Below are 16,571 nucleotides of genomic sequence, written 5' to 3' on the forward strand. Positions count from 1 at the left end.
TAAGTACAGATGCGAACATTTTCTTCACTTCATCTTCTACACTCATTCGACCGTCAAAATTAGACCCTGTGATCATGTCAACCAAATCTATCCCGAGATATTTGCTGGACTATATTCCAAAATTCGATGGAACTTCCAATAAAATTCCAAAATTTATCAAATCTCTCCAAGACATTTTCAATCTGTATTGTAACGATAAAATTGAACAATCACAACGCGAAGAAAATCATTGGCTGTTATTTACTGCCGCCCTCCACAGTTTGGAAGGTGCTGCAGATAATGTTGTACAAAATTGCGAGTGTTCCAACTTAGCTGAACTTATTGAACTTTTAACGAAAATCTTCTCTGATAAACGCACGGTCCCTGACCTTATAGCCGAAATTGCTGTAATGAAATCATTCCAATACGAACACCCCCTCGACTTCCTACAAAGACTCAGTGAAAAACGCACCAGAGTGGTGACCCGCTATAAGCTTGATGGTGTAACCGGGGATCTCCTGAAAAATCTTCTCGAACAACTCGATACAACTCTTGTCCGCACGCTCATTCACGGTGTTCATCCAACACTCGGAGCTCATCTTCAGGTATACAAACTCAAGAACTTGGACGACGCCCGCGATACCCTGCGCAGTGATTGTAGCATTGTTTTGAAACAATTAAAATGTGCAGAGCCCGTAAGTGACAAAAGTGCAGTGAGTAATAAGCAAATCAATTCTCAGTTCCAACCGCGGAATTTCTTTCAACCACAACCAGTGTTCAATCAATTCCGACAATTCTCTCCTCGGAATTTCCGCCAGCAACACTTCAATCAGAATCGGTTCCAGCAACCCTTCACTACTCAGAATCGGTTCCAACAACCTCATCAAATCCATTTTCAACAGCCTCAACATTCTAATTTCCAACAAAGTGTAGTTCCCTCTACCTCTACTTTTCAGCAGTCGCAATTTCAAAATTTCCAACCGAAATCTTTCAATAACAATTCTCGTAACTTTTCAAACGGAGCACGAAACATTCAACAGTCTCACAACTGGGACTCGCAGAATACTGTCTCCATGCGTACTGCTTCTACTAATAGAAATGCTAACAATTCGGCAAGAAACAATCCTTTCCAGGATCTTCACTATCTCGATGAATCAAATGATGATATCAATCAAGTAAATGCATCGACTCGTATTCAATTGTTGCAATCGCAACTCAACAATCTAACATCAGCTGTGAATGATATGGCAGATCATTTTTTAGGGTGTGGCCCCAATCCGGCGGAAACATGAGCTTGATTCATAGAGCTTGAATTGAATATTATTGATAAATCGCTACCCTATTTTGTCGATGATGTAAACAGAAAATGGCTTGTTGACACTGGATCGATGATGAATTATGTACATCCTGCAATTGTACCGCCAACTGTAACTAGATATAAGGAAAAATTTGTTGTAAAAACCCCGGCTGGTACAAGTGGTGGACATGAGTATATATTTTTTGGTCCATCCACATTATTTCCGAATCTTTCTAGAATTAAGATGTATATATATGATTTTTCCGACAGGTACGATATTCTTTTAGGTAATGAAACAATGCAACAACTCAAGGCCCATGTAAATTATGAGACTAATACGTTAGATTATGGCAACGTATCAAAACCGTTATTATCTGTAATTAATTCTAGTAAAAAACAAATTGAATTGAAACCTGGATTTAATGTAATAACTATCCCAGTTAGGTCTATTCCCACTGTAGGACAGGGATTACTTAAACCTATAAATAATTCAACTATTGTATTGAAGAAGGTATAGTTGATATTGTTAATGGTGAATGTACTTGTATAGCTTTCTCTCATGAACTCATGACCATCAGTCCTGAACCCATGGAAATTGAGGAAGTAGAAACGATTCTTGACTCGCATAATGACTCAATGACCACACGTCCTGAAAATTTTGCATTGATAAAGAAATTGATCCATGAAACTTTACGAACTGACCACATGAATGACGAAGAAAAAAGAGAGATATACGATTTAATTATCAAATTCCCTGCGATAATAAAGCTTGATAATATTCCTCTTGGTTCAACAAACTTATTAAAACATAAGATCAATACTGTAGATGACAATCCTGTGTACACACGAAACTATAGGTACCCACAAATATTCAAGAAAGACGTACAAATCGAAATTGATAAACTGCTGCAAAATAAAATCATTCAACCCTCCAACTCTCCATACAATTCCCCAATATGGGTTGTTCCAAAAAAACTAGATGCTTCAGGAAAAAAGAAAATAAGAATGGTGATAGACTACAGGAAACTTAATGACAAGACGATAGCTGATAAATATCCTTTACCAAACATTGAAGATCTTTTCGGTAAAATTGGGAGAGCCACTTATTTCTCCACAATAGATTTGTACTCAGGTTTCCATCAAATCGAAATGGACCCAGAATCTGTTCTTAAAACTGCTTTTTCAACGGAAGATGGTCACTACGAGTTTCTTAGGCTCCCTTTCGGGCTGAAAAATGCACCCCCATTCTTTCAAAGAAATATGAATATATTGTTTGCTAAAATGCCGAATGTATTAGTATATATGGATGATATAATAGTATTCTCTGACAATTTGGAAGAACATTTGAAACATTTGAAATCTGTTTTCAAGAAACTACAAAATCACAATCTCAAAATACAGCTTGACAAAACAGAATTTTTCAAAAGAGAATTGTTATACCTTGGCCACATTGTTTCAGAACGCGGTATTCAACCCAACCCAGCCAAATTGCAGGCCATAAAGGATTTTAAAATACCTAAAACCGAAAAACAAATCAAACAATTCTTAGGGTTAACAGGCTACTATAGGAAAATGATACAGAACTATGCAAAAATCGCAAAACCTCTGACTCAGGCATTGAAAAAGGATGTAAAGATCGATATTAATAATACAGAATATGTAAATGCATTTGAGAAATTGAAGACAATGTTACAGAACAGTCCAATATTACAACTCCCTGATTTCTCTAAACAGTTCATTGTCACGACTGACGCGAGCAATTATGCTATAGGAGGGGTATTATCCCAAGTTTCTTGAAGGAAAAGATCTACCAGTAGCGTATGCTTCGCGAACTTTGAATAAACATGAGATCAATCTCTCCACATGTTTTACTTGATAAGTGGAAATGACGGTGTAACAGTGGACTATTGTGATTTGGTTGAGGGTCCCCATTTAACAAGAGGAGTGGTAAATCACAACCTACGAGGAGTCAGGCCAAACTGCACTCTTTTTAGGAAGTCATTTATTTTTCTTACACTTAAATTTTTCAATCAATTACCCAATGATATCAAAATAGTTTTCAGGTCTCGTGATAGAATACAGTCGCTTAAATCTATTATCAAGAAATGGCTACTAAGTATTACCCGAGAGGATCTTGAAACCATGTACAACCCTATGATTTAATTTCCAGTGATGAATGATCTATTGCTCCAATTTTGCCAAAATTGATTAATGTTATTTTCTTCATTTTTCATTAATATATTCTCTACACACTTCAAAATGGTTTTAAATAATGTTTTAGTGTTTGTTTAATAATTCTTAAAAAAGTGTTTGAGTTGAATTCATTGTTTCCTATTGACTGGCTCATTATTCTTCTCCGTTATATTCCTAAACTCTGGTAATGTTTTTTATTCCATAAAATAATATTTTATAATAGTTTTTGTTAATAGTATTTAATTGATGAAATATTTGTTGATATATTAATATTATATATTTATTAATATATTGGTTGATGAGTATTTATTTAATAATTTTTATTAAGTAATAATTTTCCATTCCATATCATTTTTGAAATATATATTTTTTGTTTCTCTTCGTCCTGCGTGATGAATAATATATTATTATAATTATTAATACTAGATTAATCTTTCATATATTTTCCTTGTTGAATTTGTATCTGCCAGCTTTCTCTGTCTCTGCTTGTTCCTTGTCTAACTGCATTGCTCTCAACTGTACTCCATCATGCGGACGTGATTTTATCACTTGCATGGTTGAATATTTCCACATATTATTAATGTCAAACTATAGTAGGAGAAGTATTTTATGTTTATTATTGCTTGATTGCTTGTTTGTATATTGATGGAAATAAAAATTTATTATTATATTATTATTATTATTATTATTATATATTTGATACATCACACATCACCAGATATACACACTTAACAGATCGTTTTTTCACAATGTAGAAATATTTGACCGAGCGAAGTGAGGTCTAAGATTCAAGTCGACGGTTTGGCATTTCTCTTAATGTTTAAATGTTTTAGGGCCGGTTTCCGAGCTCGGAATTCAGCTAAGTCCTAGACTTTAAACAGCTGGAGTCAGAAAATTGGCTTTCCAAAACGGGGCGTAGTCGCAGCTTTTATAACAGTAGTCGTAGTTTTTATTTTCTCATTTTTATAATTGGAAACGGGTTTCCTTGACGAAATTGGACATCCTAAATAATTCAAAATAGCTGAAACTTTACACTATTTTCTCTTTGGTGATCAACTTTCTAGTTTTTCGAAATTTAATTCAAACGTGACTATGACAATGACTGCGACTACGCCCCGTTTTGGAAAACCAATTTTCTGACTCCAACTGTTTAAAGTTTAGGACTTACCTAAATCCCGGGCTCGGAAACCGGCCCTAAATGTTAAAATGGTAGTGCCATATTGTAATTCATAATGTTTATTCTATTAATTGACCGAGCGACGTAAGGTCTAAGATTCAAGTCGACGGTTTGGAATTTCTCTTAATGTTTAAATGTTTGAATGTTTATTTGCTTATAAATTATATGATTATGATATGCTTATTATATGATTGTTTATATGCTTATATGGTTATATGTTGCGCATTTACGGCGAAACGCGGTAATAGATTTTCATGAAATTTGACAGGTATGTTCCTTTTTTAATTGCGCGTCGACGTATATACAAGGTTTTTGGAAATTTTGCATTTCAAGGATAATATAAAAGGAGAAAGGAGCCTCCTTCATACGCCAATATTAGATTAAAAATCAGACTATAGAATTATTCATCATAAATCAGCTGACAAGTGATTACACAGATGTGTGGAGAAGCCAGTCTATTGCTGTATTTCCATAAGGTCTATAGTTTCAATCAGGTACTTGTGGATGAGAATACTGCGTGAGGTCTACTGTCCACAGAACTACTAGTATATATCTTGAAAGTAAATGTTGTTACCTGATCAACATGCGGATGATTGGTGAACAACTGCTGGCGATAGAAAGTGGCCACCTGGTTTTGTTCGGGCGCCGAGTGGTCTGGAGGCAGCATACACTCGAGGCACTCGGCGAGCCTGGCGCGAAGGTGTGGATTCCTGGCGCGCGCATTCGACGACATCAGCACAAGCAGCGCCGACATCACGTGACGCATGCTGACGTCACTGGGCTGTGGCTGACGGGTCACGTTGAGCGGTGCGTAACGCTTGACAAGCACCAGGTAGCAGGCGGTGTGCTCCAGCAACATTTCTGGCACACATCTGGTGAACGAAACAAATCAATTTCGTTGGATTAAGTGATAACGCGCTGGTCTAATAATCAAGAGAACCCGAGTTCGAATCTCGACCGGGGCAAAAGTTTTTGACACATAGATACGGCCACCTCGTCTTTCGGAGGAGACGATAAGCCGTCGGTCCCGACTACCTAAAAAGTAGTCGTCATCTCTAATCATCATCCCTCTCACACATTACACACGCACAGGTCTAAGAGCTTATGTAGGCATCACCCTCAGTATCAACAAAAAATTAATTGCATCATGACAGATAGGTAATATTAAATTGTTATGTTTTCTCTCCTCAAACCCATTTACCTTTCATTACCGTTACTTCAAAATGAGGTAAACTATATCAGTTTTAAGTTATAATTGAATCGGCCTGAGGAGAAAGGGAACATGTCAAAATTTTTCATTTTTTTATGGTTGAAATGAGTTGTTTACTGTGGGATACATCGATTGGTGTCGAAAGGGAACATGTCAGCATTCTCTTTATACGAGAAACAGATATCGTATTTTTGCTGTACTGGAGTGAAAGGGAACTAGTCATGACACACCTGTTCCCTTTTAACGCTAAACATTCGAAAATTAGCTGTTTGTCAGTTGTGATTTTTATGCTATTGTTCGGTTACCTTAGTTTCACGCGTTACTTTGAGGTTAGATTGCTTTTGGTTGAGGTGTTTATTGTAAAAGTTGAAGAGTGATAATTTATAATATCATCATGAGTAATAGGAAGTTGACAAAAAACTTAATTTTAAAGGGTGAATCTTATATAAGTGCTTATAATGGATTAAAATTGTTGACTTAAAAGAGTTTGCACCCTAATGACAAAAAACAATCTTGAAATTATCAATACTTTTAACTGTATTCAGTTTTTTCTCTCCCCTGAAAAATTCTGATTTCTGACATGTTCCCTTTCTCTTCAGACCGATTGAATTATTTGTTAACTATGATATAGAAATTGAGTTGCATAAGTTTACAGAAAACAAAAGTCTTGACTCTAATTTTCAAAAAATTATTGATAATTTTCATACATCAATCATAGAATTGTACATAGAAGGGTGCAATTCCATGATATTCATTTACATTTATAATGATCCTTGACTTGAATTTGCAGTTTTCCTAGCTTTGCCCTTTTATGTGGAAGATCACTATTTTCAAGTTTTACTTTTATATTCTTGTATTATTAGGTACTATTACAATAATGCCAATTACTAGACTATTTGTAAATTTTTCATTGGAGCTGCGTTCACACCAAAGTTATCAACAGAATGTTTATTTTTCCTTCCTTATAGATTCTATTAGATTGAACATAACTTATCATACACATGTGTTTGTCAAGCTCCGTTTATTCTAATAATAGTTTTGTTGATAACTATGGTGTTAACGCAGCTTAAAAAAGCCATTCTAGCACAATCTCTGACCTGAGTGTGTTTGGAATGTGCTGTGGCAGCGGAAAGGTGAGTTTCCTCCATTTGAGTGGCGCATAGGTGTCCCTGGGTGCATCGGCGGATGGTGTGTCATCCAGCACCACTTGCACCAACCAGGAGCAAGTTGCACCAACAAATCCACTCAGCAGCTCCAGTGAAGTTGGCTCGAATAGCGCGCAACGCAGGCTCAAATATCTGCAACAAACATTCGAAATAAAATTAGTAGAATTGATGGTGATGTTGTGAAATCTCTCCATAATAAGAAAACAAAGATATTGTCAAATTTCACTAAAATACCTAAAGTCACTAAAGTTTCACCTCAGTACAGCTGATGATGCGTTGGTTAACTACGTGAAACCATGGTTCTGTTTTAAAGTTTTTAATAAATTTTTAGTGAAATTTGACAATATCTTTGTTTTCTTATTAAACATTCGAAAATTAGTCGCAAAGGACTATGAAGAGGCATACTTCGACTACGCTGATAACCACTACCTCCGTAAACAATTTTATAACAGAAGTTGCAGTTTTTATTTTCTCATTTCGAAACGTTTTTCTTGACGAAATTGAACATTTCTAAATAGCTGAAACTTTACACTATTTTCTATTTATTTTATTTTGTGTTTAATTTTCTTGTTTTTTGAAATTTATTTAAACGTGACTTTGACAATGACGACTACTACGCCCCGTTTCGGAAAGCCAATTTTCTGACTCCAGCTGTTTAAAGTCTAGAACTTAGCTAAAACCCGAGCACGGAAACCGGCCCTTATTTGTTTGAAACTTAAATTTCTCAATTTTTCACTGACCTCTTCATCAAAAACTCGAACTGTTCCTTGAGCAGTGCGACCCTGTCGGTTTGACCCTGAGTGGTAGCCGCGCCCAAGGCATTCTTGAGTTTGACCAGCTGCTTGTAGACATCCTCCATGTGCTCGAGCACCACTCGGAAGCCCAAATCCAGCGAGCGGTGACACATGTGGAAGCATTCGGTCATGAACGAGAACGGGGCCGAAGCTAGGGGTCGACTGTTCGCCCCTTCGGCTCCCTCGTTGGCCCCCTCGGAGGTGGAGGGCACGCCCAGCAGGCATGTCTCGCGTTCCATTGAATGCATGTGCACACCTCGTTCGTGATCGGTGTCTGTGGAGGTTCTCTACAAAAAAAACACGAAATTAGATTAAAAAATTGTGAATTTTTTCTCAAAACTAATTCAAATACACTTCAAATGTAGGCCTACACACTTGAAACACAATAATACAGATGTAGCCTAAAGATGGGTTTTCGTTTGTGCGTAAATGCCGTCGTCGACCTCGACAGGGAGAGAATCTCAGATTGAATAGATTTCAATTTGTCTACATAACCTAAAAGATTATGTTCAATTATGTTTTAATGGGGCAGGTTGAGCTTATACTTTATTATAAATTTAAATGGCAATATATGTTGATATTATTAGAAATGTTTGATTCTTGAATAATGAGCACAAATAATGAAAAGTTATTTGATCAGCTGTTTTAGCACACTTGAAATTTGGACAATATGAATGTCAACAATGCTTGTCGTCGTCGTCGACTACTACAGCAATTTACGCATAAACCAAAATGCACCTTAAAGTATATAGTGAGGTCCACGTTATTATTATAGCCTTACTTCATGTTTTTGTATTTTTATTGTACTGTATTTGATTGACGATGCTTATTGCTTTTTGTAAAGTTTTTGTAGCAAATAAAAATTCTTAATTCTTAATGACAGTGAAGGAAGATAGGAGAAAAGCGTTGCCGAACCTCTGTCCTGTTAATGCCTTCTAATTATTTCCAATAACTCAACTTAATTATTTCCGCAGTCTTTATCACGTTAATCTGACCATACCTTCTCTGATATCATAGAGAAACAATATCATAAGTAGATATCCCATGGTATAGGGCGTTTATGTCGCAACTTTTACTGTTATCTCAAGCCGATAGCCGACGTAGTTCTTTCCCGTGAAGCTTTATTACACTGGTAGTCTCTCATATTGTGCCGTTCATACTCTCTCACCCCAACAAAACAGTAAAAATCTACAATAATCGATAGTAATCGACTTGAGATAACAGTAAAAGTTGCGACATAAACGCCCTATACCATGGGATATCTACTTATGCTATTGTTTCTCTATGCTGATACTTTTTACCTTGGCCGATGTATTGACCCTTTAGTAAGGTCCACTTCATAATGGCAGTGGAGAAAGATAGGAGAAAAACGTCGCCGATCATCTGTAAATAGTAGTAGTAGTATTATTATTATTATTATTAAATACGGAAAGTCCCTGAAAAGGTTAAAAACCTGAGCGCAGGGGCCGAGTGTTATTACTAATACAAAATTATTTCTAAGATAAATAAAATTGGTGGATTCCTATTAACATCTAAATTTGAAAAAATACAAAGAAGGAAAGTAAAAAATCTGTCCTGTCAATGTCTTCCATTGACGGTAGCTTATACAGGTTTATTGATGCTATATTAACTGTTCATTCTCGTTTAAAATAATCAATTATATTTTATTAAGATAGAAATTATATTTTCAATAATTTCATAATGAATATTCTAATGATTAGGATGAAATATTCTGTTAATTAATTATTGATTCAACATTTTTAAAAGACGATCTGTTGACAGATGCAAAGCGAGAAAGAGATAGCGCTATCCGCTTTGTTGGATGAAAGACAAGGATAGCAATACATTGCTAATCAAACACTGCCATTATAACGTGGACCTCACTATAGAACTAAGGACCTCTGCTACTGCAAATATTAACCAAATAACAAAATAGCAGAAGGAAATTTTAAGAATGATACAGTTATAAAATTCCAGCAGTTGGTTAAACTGTAATATCTCTAGTGAAGTCCACGTTATAATAGCAGTGTTTGATTAGCAATGTTATTGCTATCCTTGTCTAGATCATTCAACAAGCGGATAGCGCTATCTCTTTCTCCCTTTGCTCTGTTGCCAGATCAGCTTTTAACAATGTAGAATTAATAATTAATTCACAAAATATTTCATCTTACTTATGTAAATTCATTATGAAATTATTGAAAAATATAATTTCTAGCTTAATAAAATAAAATTGATTATTTTAAACGAGAAAGAACAGTAAATATTACATTAATAAACCTGTATCAGCTACCGTCTATAGAAGGCGGACAAGGCAGAGGCTCGGCAACGTTTTTCTCCTATCTTTCTCCACGGCCATTATAACGTGGACCTTACTGTAATAAAATCTTCCATTCTCATTAAATTTAGTCATGAACCTGTATCAGCTACCGTCTATAGAAGGCATGGACAAGACAGAGGCTCGGCAACGTTTTTCTCCTATCTTTCTCCACGGCCATTATAACGTGGACCTTACTGTAATAAAATCTTCCATTCTCAATAAATTTAGGCAATTTACGTTTTTCTCCTATCTTTCTCCACGGCCATTATAACGTGGACCTTACTGTAATAAAATCTTCCATTCTCATTAAATTTAGTCATGAACCTGTATCAGCTACCGTCTATAGAAGGCATGGACAAGACAGAGGCTCGGCAACGTTTTTCTCCTATCTTTCTCCACGGCCATTATAACGTGGACCTTACTGTAATAAAATCTTCCATTCTCATTAAATTTAGGCATGAACCTGTATCAGCTACCGTCTATAGAAGGCATTGACAAGACAGAGGTTCGTCAACGTTTTTCTCCTATCTTTCTCCACGGCCATTATAACGTGGACCTCACTGTAATAACATCTTCCATTCTTATAAAATGTTTAGACATGAAATTGATGATTTAGTGAAGTATTATTATTTAATTTGGTTTTCAACTTTCCTAAATTCTAAATTCCTAGTTTATAAATATTTTGGACTCAAAATTGGACAAAAAACGTGTAGTGTAAACATAACCTATTTTTGGACAATTTCTATTTTAATTTGGGAAAGGAACAGTTTTGGGCTTTAAGCCTGTTGTTCCTTCCCCAATCATTCATAATTGAGAATGATTGTATCTATCTATTAATGTATAAATAAATAAATAAATAAATTGACTGACCGAATAGGACGTGTATGTGGGATCGATTCTGAGCAACTTTTCTCCGTCACCGTTGACCGCATATGGCTTCACCAAGCGTAGCAGAACGGCCATCAGGTTCAACGCATAGCCGTGCGACACCAAGCGAAATGGAGCCATCTAGCTCAGAGCATCACTACTTTACTGGGAAAAATGGAAATAGATATAAGAACGCAAGATATCTCAACTCACCGATTGCCATCAAAAAATGAAAACCATAGTCCTGCTATTCTGCAACTAAACTCGAGAGCGATCAGGGATAGAATCATCAAAGCAGCAAGGAAACGTAAGCCGGATACTGGATTAATTAACCCCGATCTTCCCAAGAAGGCAATATACTTCAATGATCACCTGACGCCCTATTTCAACACACTGATGATGAAGGTAAAGGAGATTAGTAAAAAGAAAAATTATAAATATGTTGGATGAACGGTGACAGAATCATGGTCAGAAAGGATGAACTTTCCAAAGGTATTAGGATTATAAAGCTAGAAGATTTAGATAAAATGATTTAAATAACACTTAATGATCATTGGCCAAATAAATTATCTATTTTTTAGTCAAATTATCAAGTAATCTAATAAGATTATTTTCACTAATATCTAGAAACAAAGAAATTTCTATACATTATTCTTAGTATTGTTATCGTTCTGTGATTGTAGGATACTGTTTTTATTATTTTTTTACAGCCTACATAAATATTAATTGCATATTATCATTGATAAATAGTCTATTGTTCTTATTTCAATTTAAAAACAGTAGAAATTGGTAAAATAGAAAAAATATAATATTGTAAGTAGATTTGGTAGATAAGATTATTCAATTAAATAACGATGATTTAAATAATGATGAGGATTTCAGAGTGTTTCAAAATTTAAGTCAATCTAGAGATTTTTTAAAAAAAAGAGAATCAATTAATGAAGTGAATATTGTTAGCATTAACATTAGATCATTGAGGAAGAATTGGGGTTTTTTGAGAGCAGAAAGTAATGATATAATTAATGAGATAGATGTTTTAGTTCTTAGCGAAATTAATATTAAAAATGAAGAAATCAATTTGTATGGAATTCCAGGATTTGTGAATTTAATGAAATGTAGGTCGGATGGAAGAGGGGGTGGTGGAATAGGAATTTTCTATAAACAATGGTATGAAGTAGAACAATATAATATAGAATTTGAATCGGCTGAACTGGTTGCTATGAAACTCTGTGGTAGAAGTAAGACTGTAATACTAATAGCAATATACAGACCTCCTAATCTAAATGTGAATCTTTTCAATGAGGAACTAGACAGTTTTTTATCATCTGAATAATAAAAAATGAAAAAAACATCGTCATAGTGGGAGATATCAACATATGTTACCTAACAAACATGTACGGGGCAAACAATTATATAAATGTGTTATACTCTCATGGCCTATATAACAGTATCCAAAAACCAACAAGAGAAGAAATCTATAATAATACATTGGTATCAACTTGTCTGGATCACGTTAATTTAAAGGTAGACGAAAGTAGCTCCTATATTTCCTTTTTAATTGAAAGCAAGGTTGCAGATCACTATTGGACAGGAGTTAAATTACTGAAAAACCACACAGATGAAGATCAATGTTCTATAGAAGATGAACATAAAGCTATTATATTAACAAGGAAGGTTAATGAATTGATTCGAGCTGAAAATTGGTGGCCAATATTAGATTTAAGAGAACCATCAGAGATTTATAACGAGCTAGTTAGGAGGTTCCATAGCATTTATGATAGGAGTATAATAAAGGTCAAGGTAAGAGCAAATAATATACATAATCCATGGTTCAATGATAGTATAAAGCGAATGATAGAAAAAAAAAATGAGGTTTGGAAAATGGTTAAGAGAGACAAATATAATATAGATCTGAGAAATCAATTTAAAATTATTAGAAACAAGTTGACTGACTTGATTAGAAAGGAAAAAATGAATTATTATTTTAGAGTGTTTAACAATAACTTTAATAACACGAAGAAAACTTGGGAAATCATAAATCAATTTGTTAACAAGAAGAAAAGACCAGCTCTAAAACAATCAATTAAGGCTAATTTTAATTTAAATGAAAATAATCAAATAATGAACTTAACAGAGAGTTTTAAAAGGAGCTTTAAAGAAAAAATAGAAGAAATTACAACAGAGATGAATGGACAACATTTTGATTTGACCTTGAACTTAACAGAAGGGAACTACACAATAGGTAATAAGATGAGTATGTATTTTCAAAAAATGAAAGAACAACACCTCTATAGTATTATTGGTAAACTTAACAACAGATCATCTGCTGGTCCTGATAAGATCAGATCACTAGATATAGTAAATAATATTTTCTATCTAAAGCTGGTACTTATGCATCTATTTAATCGAATAATTGAAACAGGGAAGATACCTCAAAGCTTAAAAGTAACGTATCTCAGACCTATCTACAAAAACGGGGTAAAGAAAAGTGTGGATTCTTATAGGCCAATAGGATCGATTTCAGTAGTCATGAAAATCCTGGAACACTTTATTAGTATGCAATTGAATCAATACTTGACTAGACATAATATAATAAATGAGGCACAATACGGTTTTGTTTCAAAAAAATCAACAATAGATTTGTTAGAGAAAATGACAGACGATATCTTTGAGGCCTTAGATGATAATAAATTTGTCATAACAGTAGCAACAGACCTAACAAAAGCGTATGATCTAGTGAATTATGAAATAATGCTGCAAAAAATAAAAAAAATAGGCATTGGTGGGAATTTGCTGAAGGTGTTTGAAAATTACTTTGTAGAAAGAAAAATTCATGTAAACATAGGTGAATATGTTAGTACAGATTATAATCAAATATGTGGATTGATTCAGGGCAGCATTTTATCTCCAGTTTTATTCAATTTGTATGTGAACGATTTAGCAAGTCTCAAATTCAGAAGCAAACTACTGCAGTATGCAGATGATAATATTCTATATATGGTACACACTGATCTGAATATAGGTATGAGATACATGCAGGAAGACTTGAACTTAGCGAATAAGTATTTTTTCAATAATGCTATCAAGATAAATTCAAAAAAAACTAAAGTTATTATATTTAGAAATCATAGAATCAATATCAATATACACAACCATAGGTTAATATGCCATAAGGTAAATTGTCTTAGAGATAGGTTGAGAAATGATTGTACATGTCAACAATTAGAGTTCAATGAAAGTATTAAACATTTGGGAGTGTTTTTTGATGCAGACATGCGATTTGGTTCACATAATGATAGCATTTTGAAAATTATGAAGGCTGCTCTGTATAAGTGCTCTAGAATTAGCAGGTGCTTTCCAATTAGTACTAAAAGAATAGTCTATTTTTCCATGATACAAGGTGTAATATTTTATGGAATAACATTGCATAGTTTGGCACCAAGTTATTTGAAGCAGCCTGTCTATGATGTAGTTAGGAGAATAACGCAAACTTTGTTCAATGGAATTGAGATTCACTTGTTGGGTATCATGTCAATGGAAGCTCTTGCTAAATATACTGACCTGTCCAGAAATTATTTTAAAAATGAATTCAGGGAAGTTAATGAGATAGGTTATGGTTTAAGAAATAGGGCATTTAGACCGCAAAGATATAATAATAACTATGGTAAGAGATTATCAAAATTTAGAATTCCTTACCTGCTGAATTGTCTGCCACCTGAGTTGAGAAATTTGCAAGGAAAAAGCGAATTGAGAACAAAATTGAAAGATTTCTTTATAAGAATAGCTGAATAGGATAAAACATATTTTTCCAAGTGATTTTATTATGTGTTAGTGTGTTAAAATTTAGTCAGGTTAGTAAGTAGTCAAGTTATAAATATGTAAAGTTAGTAGCATACTAAAGTTAGTGAACAGAGAAGAAAAGGAAACATAAAAATAAAAAATTCCAATAGGCTAGATTGATTTTAATATGGAAAATAGAAAGAAAGTATTGTATGTAAAATGTAATATGCTGATAGGTTTAAGATTATAAAAAATATTGTAATGAGTTATTACAGATGTTTATAAATTTTGAAGGTTATTTGATTGTGCTTCTGTGTTGTGTTCATTTGTGTAATCTCTAGGCTGACGGCTACGGCCATCTGAATTTCGTTACTTGTGTATGAACAGTCAAAGAATTAAAGAGCGACTCAAGTGGTGAAAATCGGAACTTATTGTATGTCAAACTCTCAAGAATTTCCTCATTGTAGAATAAATACAGTAATGATTGAATGTGAATATATTATTATTATTATGTAAATGATTTTGACACTCCTCAATTAGCTATAAGCTAGAGGAGTAACTAAAAGCACTGAGTGTATTATGATTGTAATGTAATTTGAAGGAATGAATAAATTGAATTATTATTATTATTATTATTATTATTATTATTATTATATTATTATTATTATTATTATTAAATACGGAAAGTCCCTGAAAAGGTTAAAAACCTGAGCGCAGGGGCCGAGTGTTATTACTAATACAAAATTATTTCTACGATAAATAAAATTGGTGGATTCCTATTAACATCTAAATTTGAAAAAATACAAAGAAGGAAAGTAAAAAAATCTGTCCTGTCAATGTCTTCCATTGACGGTAGCTTATACAGGTTTATTGATGCTATATTAACTGTTCATTCTCGTTTAAAATAATCAATTATATTTTATTAAGATAGAAATGATATTTTCAATAATTTCATAATGAATATTCTAATGATTAGGATGAAATATTATGTTAATTAATTATTGATTCGACATTTTTAAAAGACGATCTGTTGCCAGATGCAAAGCGAGAAAGAGATAGCACTATCCGCTTTGTTGGATGAAAGACAAGGATACCAATACCATTACTAATCAAACACTGCCATTATAACGTGGACCTCACTATAGAACTAAGGACCTCTGCTACTGCAAATATTAACCAAATAACAAAATAGCAGAAGGAAATTTTAAGAATGATACAGTTATAAAATTCCAGCAGTTGGTTAAACTGTAATATCTCTAGTGAAGTCCACGTTATAATAGCAGTGTTTGATTAGCAATGTTATTGCTATCCTTGTCTAGATCATTCAACAAAGCGGATAGCGCTATCTCTTTCTCCCTTTGCTCTGTTGCCAGATCAGCTTTTAACAATGTAGAATTAATAATTAATTCACAAAATATTTCATCTTACTTATGTAAATTCATTATGAAATTATTGAAAAATATAATTTCTAGCTTAATAAAATAAAATTGATTATTTTAAACGAGAAAGAACAGTAAATATTACATTAATAAACCTGTATCAGCTACCGTCTATAGAAGGCGGACAAGGCAGAGGCTCGGCAACGTTTTTCTCCTATCTTTCTCCACGGCCATTATAACGTGGACCTTACTGTAATAAAATCTTCCATTCTCATTAAATTTAGTCATGAACCTGTATCAGCTACCGTCTATAGAAGGCATGGACAAGACAGAGGCTCGGCAACGTTTTTCTCCTATCTTTCTCCACGTCCATTATAACGTGGACCTTACTGTAATAAAATCTTCCATTCTC

General features: G+C 33.9%; 1 protein-coding gene across 2 annotated transcripts in view; it reads right to left on the reverse strand.

Annotated features, from left to right (window-relative positions):
- The window catches only part of LOC111046474 (ubiquitin conjugation factor E4 A), a 47,208-nt gene that overhangs the window by 17,976 nt on the left and 12,661 nt on the right, over window positions 1–16,571 (reverse strand). The window contains exons 6-9 of one of the 2 annotated variants that reach the window (XM_039436517.1): window positions 11,004–11,123; window positions 7,763–8,103; window positions 6,954–7,154; window positions 5,221–5,518 (exon numbers count right to left, since the gene is read on the reverse strand). In XM_039436517.1, coding sequence (XP_039292451.1) covers window positions 5,221–5,518; window positions 6,954–7,154; window positions 7,763–8,103; window positions 11,004–11,123 — 960 coding nt within the window. The remainder of the gene's footprint in view (window positions 1–5,220; window positions 5,519–6,953; window positions 7,155–7,762; window positions 8,104–11,003; window positions 11,124–16,571) is intronic. The other variant, XM_039436516.1, reaches the window with a different exon arrangement.

This window comes from Nilaparvata lugens, chromosome 10, assembly GCF_014356525.2.
Source record: "Nilaparvata lugens isolate BPH chromosome 10, ASM1435652v1, whole genome shotgun sequence".
NCBI classification, from domain to species: Eukaryota; Metazoa; Arthropoda; class Insecta; order Hemiptera; family Delphacidae; genus Nilaparvata; species Nilaparvata lugens.